This window comes from Taudactylus pleione, unplaced genomic scaffold (genome assembly GCF_031769625.1).
Source record: "Taudactylus pleione unplaced genomic scaffold, aTauple2 ptg000025l, whole genome shotgun sequence".
Classification (NCBI taxonomy): Eukaryota; Metazoa; Chordata; class Amphibia; order Anura; family Myobatrachidae; genus Taudactylus; species Taudactylus pleione.
This window is the reverse complement of record NW_028284427.1, coordinates 282,729-297,588: the sequence shown is the minus strand read 5'-3', so window position 1 is coordinate 297,588 and position 14,860 is coordinate 282,729. Positions and strand designations below refer to the sequence as shown.

At 43.6% G+C, this 14,860-nt stretch overlaps 1 protein-coding gene across 1 annotated transcript in view; it reads right to left on the bottom strand.

Moving 5' to 3' along the window:
* Positions 1-1,439, bottom strand: part of LOC148539613 (electrogenic sodium bicarbonate cotransporter 1-like) — a 325,398-nt gene extending 323,959 nt beyond the window's left edge. The window contains exon 1 of the mRNA XM_088451237.1: positions 1,153-1,439. Coding sequence (XP_088307363.1) covers positions 1,153-1,439 — 287 coding nt within the window. The remainder of the gene's footprint in view (positions 1-1,152) is intronic.
* Positions 1,440-14,860: the final 13,421 nt, after the last annotated feature.

Sequence of the window (14,860 nt, the reverse complement as noted above, 5' to 3'; positions counted from 1 at the left end):
AGAGCACCCCCTGGACAACACTACAGCACCCCTTTAGGACTGGGACACTGCACAGGACTTTGGAGTGGACACAGCCCCTATGGAGAACTGACTGCACAACACAGTCCAGCCAGCCCCTATGGACTTTGAAGTAGTGGACACAGCCCCTATTAACAACAGCAGCACAGCCAGCCCCTATGGACTTTGAGGTAGTGGACAACAGCAGCACTACACTACACTACACTACACAGCCCTAACTCCCACCCTCCCTCTTCACTGTCCACAGCCGAGTGAGAAAATGGCGCCGACGCGGGTACCTTATATAGGATCCAAAACCCGCGAGACTCGGAAGGCGGGATGATGACGTTTTGCCTCGATTTCAGATCCGAGTCAGGTGGGAAAAGTCGAGCCTGACTCGGATCGGACTCGGATTGGGGGGGCTCAGGGGGTTTCGGATTTCAGAAATCCGAACCCGCTCACCCCTAGTACAAACATGCAGCAATGGTCTCAGATCCTTCGATAATCGACCATCTGAGTAACCCTATGGGTGTGCAAAATGGTAGCGGGAACTAAGCTACTGGTGGCTTGTTTTCTGCGCACAGGATTTCAGTAGTATGTGGAGTCATGCCCCAAAAGCGGTCGCTACACGCCAGCATTTTTGCTGCCACTTCCTGTAACTACCCCCAAACAGTCCCTGAATATCAATCACTTTGCAAAGAAATCCTCACAGTGAGCAGCATCAAAAAGGTATCTTGACATGTGTGCAGTGTGATTGTGTCATGCGCACAGTCGGCCGATAATTGCTCAACTTAGTAAATATCTTCATTTTGTCCACATCTGAATCATGCCCATAATCTGCAATCCAATGCAACAAATGTTCTATTTATGTAACTCTCATGCTATAGCACAGTGGTTCTCAAACTCATTCCTCAGGACCCCACATAGTTCACGTTTTCCAGGTCACAGAAGCAGGAGCACAGGTGTAGTCATTACTCACTGACACATTTTAAAAGAACCACAGGTGGAGCTAATTATTTTACTAGCGATTCTGTGAGGAGACCTGGAAAACATGCAGTTTGGGGTCCGAGTTTTAGAACTTGTGCGCAGATGCTAAGCTACTGTACTCAGGGGTGGCTACATTAAATTACAAAACAAGAACTAGTATAAGAATACCTTGCAGTTTCTTTCCATTTTGCACCATCCTGTTCTGTGACAAGTTCATTTAGCTGTGTAAAGAGGAAATTATTTTCTTCTAGGACTTCTTGGTCACCCAACATAAACTCAATTCTTCCTGCTGCTGGAGATGTCCTTGAATTAAATATACTGCGACTTGGTGCTTGAGACAGAATTATGGAACTCCTGCTTCTTAGCCCATCCGACAAACCACAGCTTCTATTGTCCAAACATTGTGACCCAATATCTTGATAAAAAAGAAATCCATCGTTTTCATCTACTTTCATTTTCAGAATCTAAGGGACAAAGTTCTTCCAATAGTGAAAGAAATATCCACAGGTGTAAGTAAAAAAAAAAATCTGTGTTCTGCTTATATACTTAAAGACTGCAGTCTGTTTACAGCAAACATATATGGCCTTGAAGCAAAGGCAGGTTTCTGAAATATACTTGTTCAGAGTACTCAGAACAAGCTACTTACTGCAACTACTGTACAAAACAATAGCTGACATACAATATGTTAAAAATAAGTACTATTGCTATGTGGCAGTATCTGTTTAGGGGGAGGGAAGGAGTGTGTCAGTGCAGTAAAGGACAGCGCTGGGGGCAGAGAAGCCTAGCACCAGCCCTGATTACTACTACCACCAACACCTACTGCTCCTTCTATTGCTGCTAGTGCTACTAGTTACTCCTACTACTACTGCTGCTACTGCTGTTACTAAAACTACTTCTGCTGCTAGTTTTTTTCGCTAGTGTTGCTTTGCTGTTACTAATACGACTGCTGCCTGTGCTACTGATGTTACTGCTGCTCCTACCACTACCACTAATAATAATAATATGAAAATGTTTGTAGCGGGGAATACTTTGCTGAAATAGTAACTGATAAATGTAATGGCGTATAGGCTTGAGACTATCCCCTGATGTAATGTTATACATAACTACGATTAAAAAAGCAGATTTCAAATAACAACAATAATTTGAAAGAACAAATCAGGTAATTAGGGAAAAGATGTTTTATTTTCTCAGGAGCCCTTTTTAGGGGGGGAAACTTTTAAATAATATCACGGGTTAAGAAAAAAATTGTTTCAAAACCATGAACATGCCATTAACACTGAAATAACTTTTGTACAAATTTTAAACTGTGTGAGACCTCTCGAACTTCAATCCTTGTTCCCAAAGAATACTCCGTAATCTATTTTGTCCCCTTATTGGTAATGTAATTCAGTCTCTCCTATTTAGCTAACACACTGTGAACCATTATATTAGGAACCATCCTTAGGGGGTCATTCAGACCCGCTCACGAGCGGCAGTACGCTCGCAAGCGGGTCGATGTTCCCCACTGCGCATGCGCATGACGGAGGGAGCTCCGTCGTGCGCATGCGCGAGACCCGACGAGCGACGGACTTTCCATCGCTCCGGGTCTCGCACCAAAGGGGGCGTGCTGTCGATGTTGATTGACAGCACGCCCCCTTTGGTGGGCATGCCGGGGGCGTGCCTGCCAGACAGAGGCGTTCCCATGGGAACGCCTACCGTCTGGAGCGGCCCCACTGACATCACTAGTGATGTCAGTGGGAGTGATTTTGGCTCTGATAGAGCCAAAATCACTCCAGGGCTTGTGGCAGGGAGACCCTACCGCAGGGTCTCCGTCGCAAGTCCGATGGTCGCGATGGTCAAGACCATCGCGACCATCTTTTTGAACGCTCGTATATGCTGTGGGTGGTGACCCACAGCTATATGAGCGTCCAGGAGGACGCTCCATTTTCATGGAGGAGGGCCCTGATTCAGAGCGAGCGCTCTGGTCAGAGCGTTCAGCTCTGAAGCAGGCCCTTAATCCCATCACGACCATCAACTCTCCCCACACACACACATACTGTACATTGTAAACACTTCAACTATTCAGTATATCAATAGAATTTAAAATTTCAAAAAGTACACAGCTTATCCCTTTTCATTTTTAGGGGTTTATGGGCCTGATTCAGCAAGGATCGATATTCTGCTTATACGCACGCAACGCAGTTGCTATTATCAGCGGTGACATGTAAATGTTGCATTCGCATTGCGCTCGCAGCCTAACATAAAGATGCCCACTTCCCCTAGTCACATCCGTATACTTGGGCAACATAGCTAAACAATCAGTAACATTGAGTAACATCGGACCCATACGTACAGTTAAGGCAGGTCAGACCTCACTCAGGAATAGCTTACTTCAGCGCATGCGATGAGTCCTCAGGTGGGATCTGGTATTGCAGTGGCTAATTTATGCATGCCCCTGCAACACTGCCCCAATGCTCTGGCATGCCTGTGTTCACCCGACCACTCCCCTCATCACCACCCACAAACGACACTTCCTGTCAATCACTCTGCCATTGGTCTGCATAGTCTCTGCGATCGCAGTCCTGATCGCAGTGGTTAGTTTGTGCATGAGCACTGCGATGCATGCGCAGAAAGCAACAATCGGCTGATTGTGTGCGAATAAGCAACTGTGTTCCTTGCTTAGTCACACCCTATGTACTAAAAATCGGGGATGAGCCGCAATTATTATCTATCTATATCGCTGGGGATCTTTTCATTTCTAATAAAAATATCCCCGCTATGTACAAAGGGGAACTTTCAGGGGCAGGAGATTCGGTAACCGCTGTCCCCTCAAGTTATATCCCCAGTAAATTGTAGAAGTGTTTCACAAAAGTCTTTTCCAGGGGAAGCTGATGCTGCTCATGCGCGCAGTGTCAGCTTCCGGAGCTAGCCGGGGGGCGGTGAGGTACAGATCAAAAGATCTCTCTCCTGCACCTGAAGCCTCCATAGGCTTACAGCAGTTTATACCATCTAAAGGTGGTGTAAACTTCCGGGGCTAAACTCCGAAAAGCTTTTTGTAGTTTAGTACATACAGTCGGGGTCAGATTGTAATCCCCATTAACAATAATGGGGACTGTGATCTAATTAGCACTTTGCCGGAGATTTCTGTGAAATCTTCTGCATTGTGCTAGTAGTACATAGGAACAATACATAAAATTATGCAGAAGCTCCAGTTTCTGCATAATTTTATGTAAAAAACAGCTTGAAACCTTACAGCATAAATGCCTACCCTCCCAGTTTTCTCTGGAGGCTCCCAATTTTTCGGGTAACCCCCCGCACCCCTGGAAGGGAAGGCATTACTCCCGCATTCTGCCCACTTCCTAGTGAAGTGGGCAGAATAAAGAGAATTCCCATGGCGATTGCGGCTCTCCATGTAGGGGGTGGGGCTTAAGATGTGATTCTACATGAAACACATCATTTGGCCCCGCCCCCTATGTAAATTCTAGCCAACCGTGGCAATTTTACCATGATGGGGCGGGGCTTAATGACCCGCATCGTCAGGCCCTGCCACCGTCGTCACCCTCCTGCTTCTCTTACCCGGGCTTCTCCAGATGTTAAAAGGTAGGCAAGTATGCCTTAGAGTGCACTCTACTGGCTCAAGCCCGGGCTGAGATTTTCTCTGTAACCCCACTTACAGGGATACTAAATTTATGTGCCTCCACCCAAGCCAAAGATGGTTAAGTATATCTGTATTTATGTATCTATGACTTTGTCTAAGGCTTGCTTGGGAAAGCCCTCAAGATATTATGTTTTGCATATTATAAGATTAACACATTAATACCACATATGTTCTTTTTAAAAGTCTTATGTCTATTCCTCTCTATAGATTCCCATATCAGATGTCTCCTTACGGTAAGTATCACTCTGCCCCACAGATAAGTATAACAAAATTTTTATGTAAGTATGTTAAACAATATGAATACTCGTACTTTTACAATAATATACAACTCAGTTTAAGGCTGTTAAGCATAGACTACAGGAACATTTCTATAATACACAGTAAATATACATACAATAATAAAATTTTCCCCTTTTTACAAATAACCCAAAAAATGTGCTAACAAAAGACTCTAAACCCATCTCCACCTTTATTATATAAAAAAGTAGTCTCTCTGGTAATCCATGGACTATATAAAGAATAGTGTCATAAGCAATACAGTTCCCTTTATTGGATCGTAGCCGTACAGCTCCTGGGGATCAGATGCTCAAAGTTATTTGATGGCTTATGGTCCAAATAATAACAGGTCTATTTTTCCTTATAGCTAGCTTCAATACTGCTCCTATGCTTGGGCAGCAGCCGATGTACAAGCCAGTGCTATATGCCCGAAGCTAGACTATGGACTTGAGTTATAGTTTCCCCTCCAGTACTAAATTGCGATTCCTAGGGCACACCCCCGAATACCTCCTAACTATACTTTTGTCACTATAGACTGTAAGGCTCCAGAGTATACAGTCTAACCGAGTAATGTGTTTGCACTGCAGTGTATTAGCTTTACTCACTGCTGCTGACAGGCGCTACTGCCTCTTCCAGCTATTTATCCTCAGCTCCTGGAATACACTACTACTGGCTGTCATTCAATTTTGCTACCTTTCAATTTATCACCACCGCCTCATATGAACCGCTGCTGCTGGCCCCTTCTCTGGTCCTTCAAATGCTCACTGCCGCCTCTAGACTTAGCTGGCCACCGTCTCTTTCCCCGCAAGGACTGCTCACAGCTGCCGGGAACTGCAGCCGCTCTCCGACTCTGCTTCTCCTACTGACAGCTGACAGCCACAGCGCTGCTGCCGGGAACTGCAGCCGCTCTCCGACTCTGCTTCTCCTACTGACAGCTGACAGCCACAGTGCTGCTGCCGGGAACTGCAGCCACTCTCCGACTCTGCTTCTCCTACTGACAGCTGACAGCCACAGCGCTGCTGCCGGGAACTGCAGCCGCTCTCCGACTCTGCTTCTCCTACTGACAGCTGACAGCCACAGCGCTGCTGTCGGGACCCGCAGCCTCTCTCTCCGCTACGATTTCTTTTTTTCTTCTACTATTTCCCCCAGTCTCCAAGGTAGCCACTCCGTCGGGGAGACTCTGGACTAACTGACCTAACAACTGACTTAACAGTGCACCCGCCCGCACGGTACTACTGGCTTCTACCTCAAGCTGCTTCAACCAGAACTTTCTGACCCTCAGACCATTATATTAGACATATATTACATAGTATACAATTAAATCAAACATATAACACATTGTATACATAACTATTTTCTCTTATGTTAAAAAAAACATATCCCCTTAAAGTATTTATTGCTATATTATCATTGCTATTAGCCATACATAAATATGGCTACATTTTCTCCCCCTGGTGATCTGAACTAATTTATTATTATAAGATCACCATATACCAAATTTTAACCTGTTTTTTTTTTATTTTGTATTAGTGTATCCAAAGTAGGGCCAGGTAAACACTACATTAGGATGTATTACTCTAGCAACATTCCTAGGTTCCCCTAACTGATCATAAGTGAGAACTAAGGGAGGTTTGACTTGCCTCCGCGGCCTCTCTTGAATTCCCCCCATTTCCACCCTTTCATTTTCACTAACCGGACTAATCACTTCCCAATTTCTTCTATCACCCTGAAAGAAATCCTGATTACCAAACTCACTAGTTTCTATTCCTAGGGATTCTGTACCATTCCTAACTATGTTTTCCTTATTCTCAATTTTGTTTAAGTCTTCAGGTGAATTATCCATATAATAATAGTACCCTGTTTCTCCAGCTTCCTCTTCTTCTCCTTCACTATTGTTATGAATTTGAGCAGCCATGTCTTTTGTATTTCTTCCTGGTGACTTGGGTTGAAAAGCAGAGAATTCTTTGTCATCCCCAAAGTTGTCCATTCTGACTTCCCGTCCTATTGGGAGCAAATGTTGACGATGGTAAGTTAATACAACATTGGAACCACTTTCCGGCTTGATTTTGTAGACAGGCAAATCTAGGAATTTTTCCACAACTATATATGGTTCTTCCCTCCATCTATTGGCTATCTTGAACTTCCTAGATAATCCCAGTCTTCTAAGCAGCACTCTGTCTCCAGGGGCCAATTCCTGGTCCCGCACCCTTCTATCATATTGTGTTTTGTTTTTTTTCCAAGTTTTTTTTTTTTTCTCTTGCTAAATCATATGCTTTCATCAATTCCTCTCTTAAATTTGTGACATATTTGGTATGTGATACAGATGATTTATTGTCAGTAGAGATTCCCATACAGACGTCAATAGGAAGTTTTGCCTCCCTTCCAAACATAATATAGTAGGGGGTCAAGCCAGTTGCCTCATTTTTCGTGCAATTATAAGCATGCACTAGTCTACTAATATGACGTTTCCATTTACATTTATCTAATGGATTCAAAGTTCCTAACATATTCAGCAAAGTACGATTGAACTGTTCCGGCTGGGGGTCTCCCTGTGGGTGATATGGTGTGGTTCTAGATTTAGCGATTCCACAAATAGAACAAAGCTCTTTTATTAATCGGCTCTCAAAGTCTCTCCCCTGATCAGAGTGCAACCTATTTGGTAGTCCATAGTGAATAAAAAATTTATCCCACAATGTGTTAGCCACGGTGGAAGCTCTCTGATTAAGTGTAACATAAGCCTGAGCATAACGCGTAAAATGGTCAGTGACCACCAACACGTTCGACCTCTAATGTCAGGTAGTCTATACATACTAGATCCATAGGACCATTGCTCTGAATATTGACCAACGGAGCTTTGGTTGGTAGAGTTTTTCGTACAATACAGTTTCCACAATTCCTACAATATTTTTCTATTTCAGATCTCATATCTGGCCAATAGAACCTGTCCTGTATCAATCGTAGAGTTTTCTCAAACCCCAAATGCCCATGGTTATCGTGCAATGCTTGTAATACTAATCCTCGATATTTCTTGGGTAATACTAGTTGAGGTTTCCCTTTCTCATTAATATTTGTTCTCCCAGTATCTCTGTATAGAAGTCCTTTATTTACAAACAAATTCCTGCCCTGCCGTTTTAACAACCGGATCTCCTTAGACTCTTCCAGCTGAGTTGGAGGGCCAATGGTATGCATCATTTGAGAATAGATATATCCTATGTCAGGGTCTTGTTTTTGCTCCAAATGCAATTTCCTCTGTTGGATCTTTGGCATCCCTTCCATTTCCACTACACTGAGCCAACAATAAGGCAGGGGTATCACTCTCCCTGATGCTCCCAAGCTACTAACTACTTCCTGTCCCTCTTCTATTCCAATCTGAACAGAATGGCACATCCCTTTCACATCCCCGGCTGGCACTTCAATCCACTCTTCTTCAGTCTCTTCCACCAACTGATTTGGGATTCTTGAGAGAGTGTCAGCATCAGTATTATTTATGCCTGGCCTATATTTTAATTTAAAATCGTACAATGCAAGGACAGATAACCATCGGTGTCCAGTGGCATCTAATTTAGCAGTTGTTTGGATATAAGTTAGTGGATTATTGTCCGTATGAACTTCAAAGAATGTCCCATATAGATAATCGTGAAATTTTTCAACTACACACCACTTTAATGCCAAAAATTCCAACTTATGTGTAGGATATCTTTTTTCGCTTTTAGATAATCCTCTACTCACGAATGATATAGGCCGCAGTGTGTCCTGTTGCTGCTGATATAATACCCCTCCGATCCCTTCTTGAGATGCATCTGTATGCAGGGTGTATGGCAAATTAGGGTCGGCATATGCCAGCACTGGTGCATTAGTCAAGCGTTTTTTTAATTCTGTAAAGGCCCTCTCACACTCATGAGTCCACCTGCTTCCAAAGGGTTCATTTGTTTTATAGTATAGCTTTGAGTTAATCTTCTCCTTTGGCCCCTTTTGTTTCGTACCCCAGACTGGGGGATACCCTTTAGTTAGGTCAGTAAGATGTTTAGCAATTTGGGAATACTTTGGCACAAATCGACGGTAATAACCGCAGAAACCTAGTAAGTCTTTTAGCTTGTTGGGACGTGGCCACTTATTCACCGCCTCTACTTTGGAAGGGTCAGTAGCTACCCCATCACGGCTTACAATATGGCCTAGATATTTAATGGAAGATTGACACAGCCGGCATTTGTCTATCGATAATTTTAATCCTCCTTCCACCAATCTGTCCAAAACTTTAAGCAGGCGCCTATTATGTTCTTCCAGAGTATTGCCGAATACAATGATATCATCTAAGTATACAATTACCTCTTGATAATTCATGTCCCCTATTATTCTATCCATTGTTCATTGGAAAGTAGCAGGGGCTCCCTTAATTCCTTGTGGCATCTTCAGAAATTCAAAAAATCCTAAGGTACATATGAAAGCGGTTTTTTCACAGTCATTTGGACACATAGGTATTTGATAAAACCCGCTTCTCAGATCTAATACGGAGAACCAATTACTACCCTGAAGACAATCCAATGCCTCATCTACCTTAGGTACAGTGTACTGGTCAGGTACAGTTCTATGGTTTAGGGTTCTGTAATCCACACACATACGTATACTTCCGTTTTTCTTTCGCGCTACTACAATTGGGGAAGCATACGGACTGCAGGATTCAATAATAACTTGATTTTCCAATAACCCTTTCAGGTGTAATCTAACATCATTAAAATCAGCAGGAGCTATTCACCGGGAACGCTCTCGGAATGGGGTGTCATCGGTAAGCCTAATATAATGTTCGACTCCCACAGCTACCCCCAAATCCCATTCCTCCAATGAAAAAACCTGGACCTTTTGTTCTAACTCTGTAATTAGCAGGCCCTTGTCGCTTTCTGATATATCGCTTCCGTGGAAACAACCAGAAAACCTACTCTCAACATCAGATTTTAACCCATCTATCTCCACTTGGACATTGAAAGTAGCAACCTGAGGTTTCTTATCCCCTTGTTGACACCATTCAGAAATAAGGTGATATAGATTAGTGTTAGTACCCACAATAATTGGACAATCACTTCTCCCTCCGGGTATTTCAGGGCAAATTAAAGCTATGAATGGGACCTGGAGTTCTCCATTAGTAAGATTAGTGAACTCTAATGTTGTTTGAATGTACCCCAAATATGGGTATCTTTCTACACTCAACCCCCAAATAACTAATCCTGTTAAGGGTTTTATAGATATTTCAGACAATTTTTCTCGATACCATGACTCAAAGATTATTGATACTTGTGAGCCACTATCTAATAATACTTGGCAAGGGTGTCCATCAATTCTTGCTGACATGATAGGGGCAGGTCCCATTAAACCCTCTGGCAGGATTCCACTCCACCAAGTATTCCCCATAGCACATAAGCCAACTTCTAGGGGGCCTGTGAGGGGGTCACAGACCTCCCTCGGCCATTTCCCTGTTCTTTCTGTTCTCTATCCTGCTCATTTCCACTAGATGCACTTCGGTTTGGACCTGCATTTTGATTACATTCGTATGCTATGTCACCCATATGTCCTTATCTAAAACAAGTCCGTGTCATAGGTCTAACCCCTCTTCCCATACCTCTATTAGTGGTATTTGATGTCACTCTCCTTAATGACTGACCTACACTTGTTGATGCTAGAAATTGATCAATCTTCTTGTTTTGTTCTTCCATTAATTTAATGATCTTTTCTTCAAATGCATTTTGTTCTAAAGTGGGTACCACTTTTACTTTTTTCACAGTATGTTCCCTCATCTCAATTAGCATCTCCTCTTGTTTAATCTCCTTCATTAGTTCATTGAACGTAGGTGGTGGCATCCTCGTTTCAGAACATCTTAATTTTTGAGCTACAGGGTCTATAGTTAGGGCGCCCCGTAATAATTGTCTCATCCTATTTTTGTCAATATCTGCTTTCACTATCCCACCTTTCTCAACAATTTTATATAATAATTTATCTAATCTAAATAGGTATATGCTTAATTTTTCTCCAGGCTCTTGGAAAGTAGGCGAGACAGTAGATCTCCCACATCCTCAAGTGTCCCGTAAGCATAATCTAATGCTTCAAAGTACATCTCTATTGTCGCATCAGGATTACTACGCCTAGTAGCCTGTATGACTCCCATAGCCGGTCCCCGTAAACTTTCTACCACTCTCTGTCTTTTTATGTGGTCTGGGCATTTCCACTCTTAAGCTTGCTGTACTGCAGCCTCTTTCCAGGCCTCATAGTTTTCCTCTCCTACAGGAACAGGCTGAATACCGTAGAAGATTTTCTACCTGCGATAAGTTCCCTCGTAGTGCCAACGCTCTAATTGTGTAACCACTTTATCTACGATTGTTACAAATTGGTTTCCTAATCTCCCTTCATTATCATTAGCGTCACCCCCTGCATTTGCCCGTGTGTTAGAACCTGGGGAATCAGGGGTATTATTGTTTATCAATGGGGGTGATACTGCCTCTTCCTCTTCCTTTACATTTGGCCATATAATGTTCCACCTTCTTCCCGTACTTCTATCAGCAACCATCATTATAGGTATCAAATTAGGATCCAATTCCCCATCGGTCTCTATGAGCATAGCACACACCAGCCCCAAATCTCCTCTCCACTTGTCCACTATCCTAGGGTGAACCACCCCATATAGCATTTTTACTTGAGCAATAATATACTCATTTGAAAACTCCAAAAAGTTTCCACTAACTCCAAAACATTTCTTGGGATTTTTTTCTTCCCTTTGGCACATGTACAAATCATCCCCTGTGAAACACTCCATTTTACTTAGGATCTCAGCAGTGCCTCCAAATGTAACCCCACTTACAGGGATACTAAATTTATGTGCCTCCACCCAAGCCAAAGATGGTTAAGTATATCTGTATTTATGTATCTATGACTTTGTCTAAGGCTTGCTTGGGAAAGCCCTCAAGATATTATGTTTTGCATATTATAAGATTAACACATTAATACCACATATGGAAGGGTAGGCATTACTCCCGCATTCTGCCCACTTCCTAGTGAAGTGGGCAGAATAAAGAGAATTCCCGTGGCGATTGTGGCTCTCCGTGTAGGGGGTGGGGCTTAAGATGTGATTCTACATGAAACACATCATTTGGCCCCGCCCCCTATGCAAATTCTAGCCAACCGCGGCAATTTTACCATGATGGGGCGGGGCTTAATGACCCGCATCATCAGGCCCTGCCACCATCGCCACCCTCCTGCTTCTCTTACCCGGGCTTCTCCAGATGTTAAAAGGTAGGCAAGTATGCCTTAGAGTGCACTCTACTGGCTCAAGCCCGGGCTGAGATTTTCTCCTATGATGGAAAATTGGAGAGACTGTACTAATGCCAGTCAGATTTAAGGCTAACAACCAGGGCCGGTTCTACCATTATGCATGGTACGCAGCTGGGTAGGGCTCCACACAGGGCCAGCCCTAGCCCAAATTTTTTGGTAAGCGAGTATATTTTTTGGCACCCCCCTATGCAATGCCCCTTTTACAGTGCCCTCGGTAGTGGTCCCCCCTGTGCAGTGCCCCTTGTGCCCCCAATAGTAAGCCCCTTATATAGTGCCCCCAGTAGTAGCCTCAATAGTGGTACCCCTTATGCAGTGCCCTTTAAACAGTGGCCCCAGTTGTAATTCCCCCCCTATGCAGTACCCCCAGTATTGCCCTTTATGTAGTGCCCCCAGTAGTGATCCCCCTTGTAGTGCCCCTAGTTGTAGTCCCTCATTTTGTAATGCCCCTAGTAGTAGTCCCCCCTTGTAGTAGTCCCCCCATTGTTGTGCCCCCAGTGGAGGTTCACCCCCTATGCAGTGCCCCCAGTAGTAGCCCCCCCTTGTAGTGCCCCCAGTAGTAATCCCCCTTGTAGTGCCCCCAGTAGTAATCCCCCTTGTAGTGCCCCAAGTAGTAATCCCCCTTGTAGTGCCCCCAGTAGTAATCCCCCGTTGTAGTACCCCCAGTAGTAGCCCCCCCTTGTATTGCCCCCAGTAGTAGTCCCCCCCCAATAGAGACACACGTAATAAAAATAAAAAAAAACACTTACCTGAAACCCCGCTCCTGCTCCCGCCACCACTATCAGCTCCTCCGTCCATCCTCCCGGGCCGCTTTGCATCATGGGAGAGATGTCATAACGTCTCTCCCATTACCCACTGTGGGAGCCGGAGGATGGCTCCGGCAGTGGGCGCAGCAGCCGATGAGAGTCTGACAGACTTTCATTGGCTGCTAACCAAAACAAACACACAGCTGCCGGCGCCGGCGGCTGTGTGTTTGGCACTGTGCAGTGCTGACCGAATTCTGTCCGGTCAGCGCTACACACGCAGTGCAGCTGTGTCAAAGAGACACAGTCTGCCAGCAGCCCGCATGGTACGCAGCTGAGGCGCCCTCCACTATTTATTAGAAGTTCTCTATGTAAGTTTATAGCATTTCCTTCAAAATCTACACCAGCATTGCATCCTGGACATTATACCAGTTGTGCCCACCATACATTATAACAGTATTGTCTCCCATACTATTCACAAGTGGAAATTGTACTAGGCGAGCATAATAATAATTTTTCGCTGCAATCCAATATCTTTTTCTTTGAACTGGGTTAAAAGTTTCAGTAGAGAATTTATATGGTAATGTCGCACCTATATATCTTGCATTATATACTGTATCATGTCTGTAATTTCCACTTTTGGTTGTTTTCACAACATATAGAGTATTCCTGATAAAAGCTTTATTAATAAAACACAATTTGTTTTTTTTTTGCAAATTAACACAGGTGAGGAGATGGATGTCAAGAAAATTCATATAAGGCTACAAGATAAAGTTAAACAGCAGCTATTATCAGTCATTCACTATTGCATTTAATCATGTTTATTCATTTCCATTTTCATTTTCTCAGTGTAAGTAATATCAGAGTGCAGTTATCTACTTCTGATAGGTATGCTATATGTCCCGGATTTACCTGGAATGTCCTGGAATCCAGACGTGCAACACAGCGTTCCAACATTGTGTTCAGGACACTCTAGTGTCATGGTTTCGGAGAGGCATGGGCCAGTGGTACCTGGTGGACCTGGTTCCCGAAGTATCCAGTCCCAGTCAGCCATTAATGCTGTGCCAGGCTGCAGCGGCAGTAGGGCGCAGTAGTGGTGTGAGCTGTTAAAAAAAACAATCCAGTGCCTGGTGTGTGTGTCGCTGTGAAGTGCATACATTTTTTGGGAGGGAATTTGGCCATGCCCCCAGTGTCCCATAAACCAACCTTAACCTCTGATGTACATTATAACCAGTGAGAAACATTTGCAGCTATTAACAACTAGTTGCAGTGTGTAAAAGCCACTGTCTGCAAAAATCTATATTTTTTTCAATAAAAGTAGCTGTAATTTACATACCTGTTTTCCTAGTTGGGCTATTCTGTTTCTGTGAGGTATTGCAATGTTTACCCATAAACAGAGCAATACTATTATCCAGCACTGTTGCAATTTACTCCTTTAAATCATGCATTTAAATCAGGTACAATTTTTTTCCTAGTTGAACACAAAACATCACAACATGGACAGTTGCTATTGGAGACAGAAGCAGAATAAAAAAAAACATGATAAATAAAGCAAATCAGTTTATAAGGGGTCTATTTACAGTATCAAGCAGTGAAAAGTGTGGAGAAGTGAATCAGCTCTCAAGTAGCATTTATCAAGTACAGTCTATAAAATAATAGGTAGGAGCTGATTGGCTGCTATGGGCAACTTCTCCACTTCTCCAAGTTTCTCACTGCTTGATAAATAGACTCCTAAGGGGTCTATTTACTAAGCAGTGTTAGGAAACATAGTGAAAAGTGATAAGAAAGCAATAAGGTGCCAGCCAATCAGCTCTAAACGGTCATCTCACAGGCTGTGTTTGAAAAATGACAGTTGGGAGCTGATTGGCTGTCACCTTATCACTTTCTTATCACTTTTCACTCTGTCTCC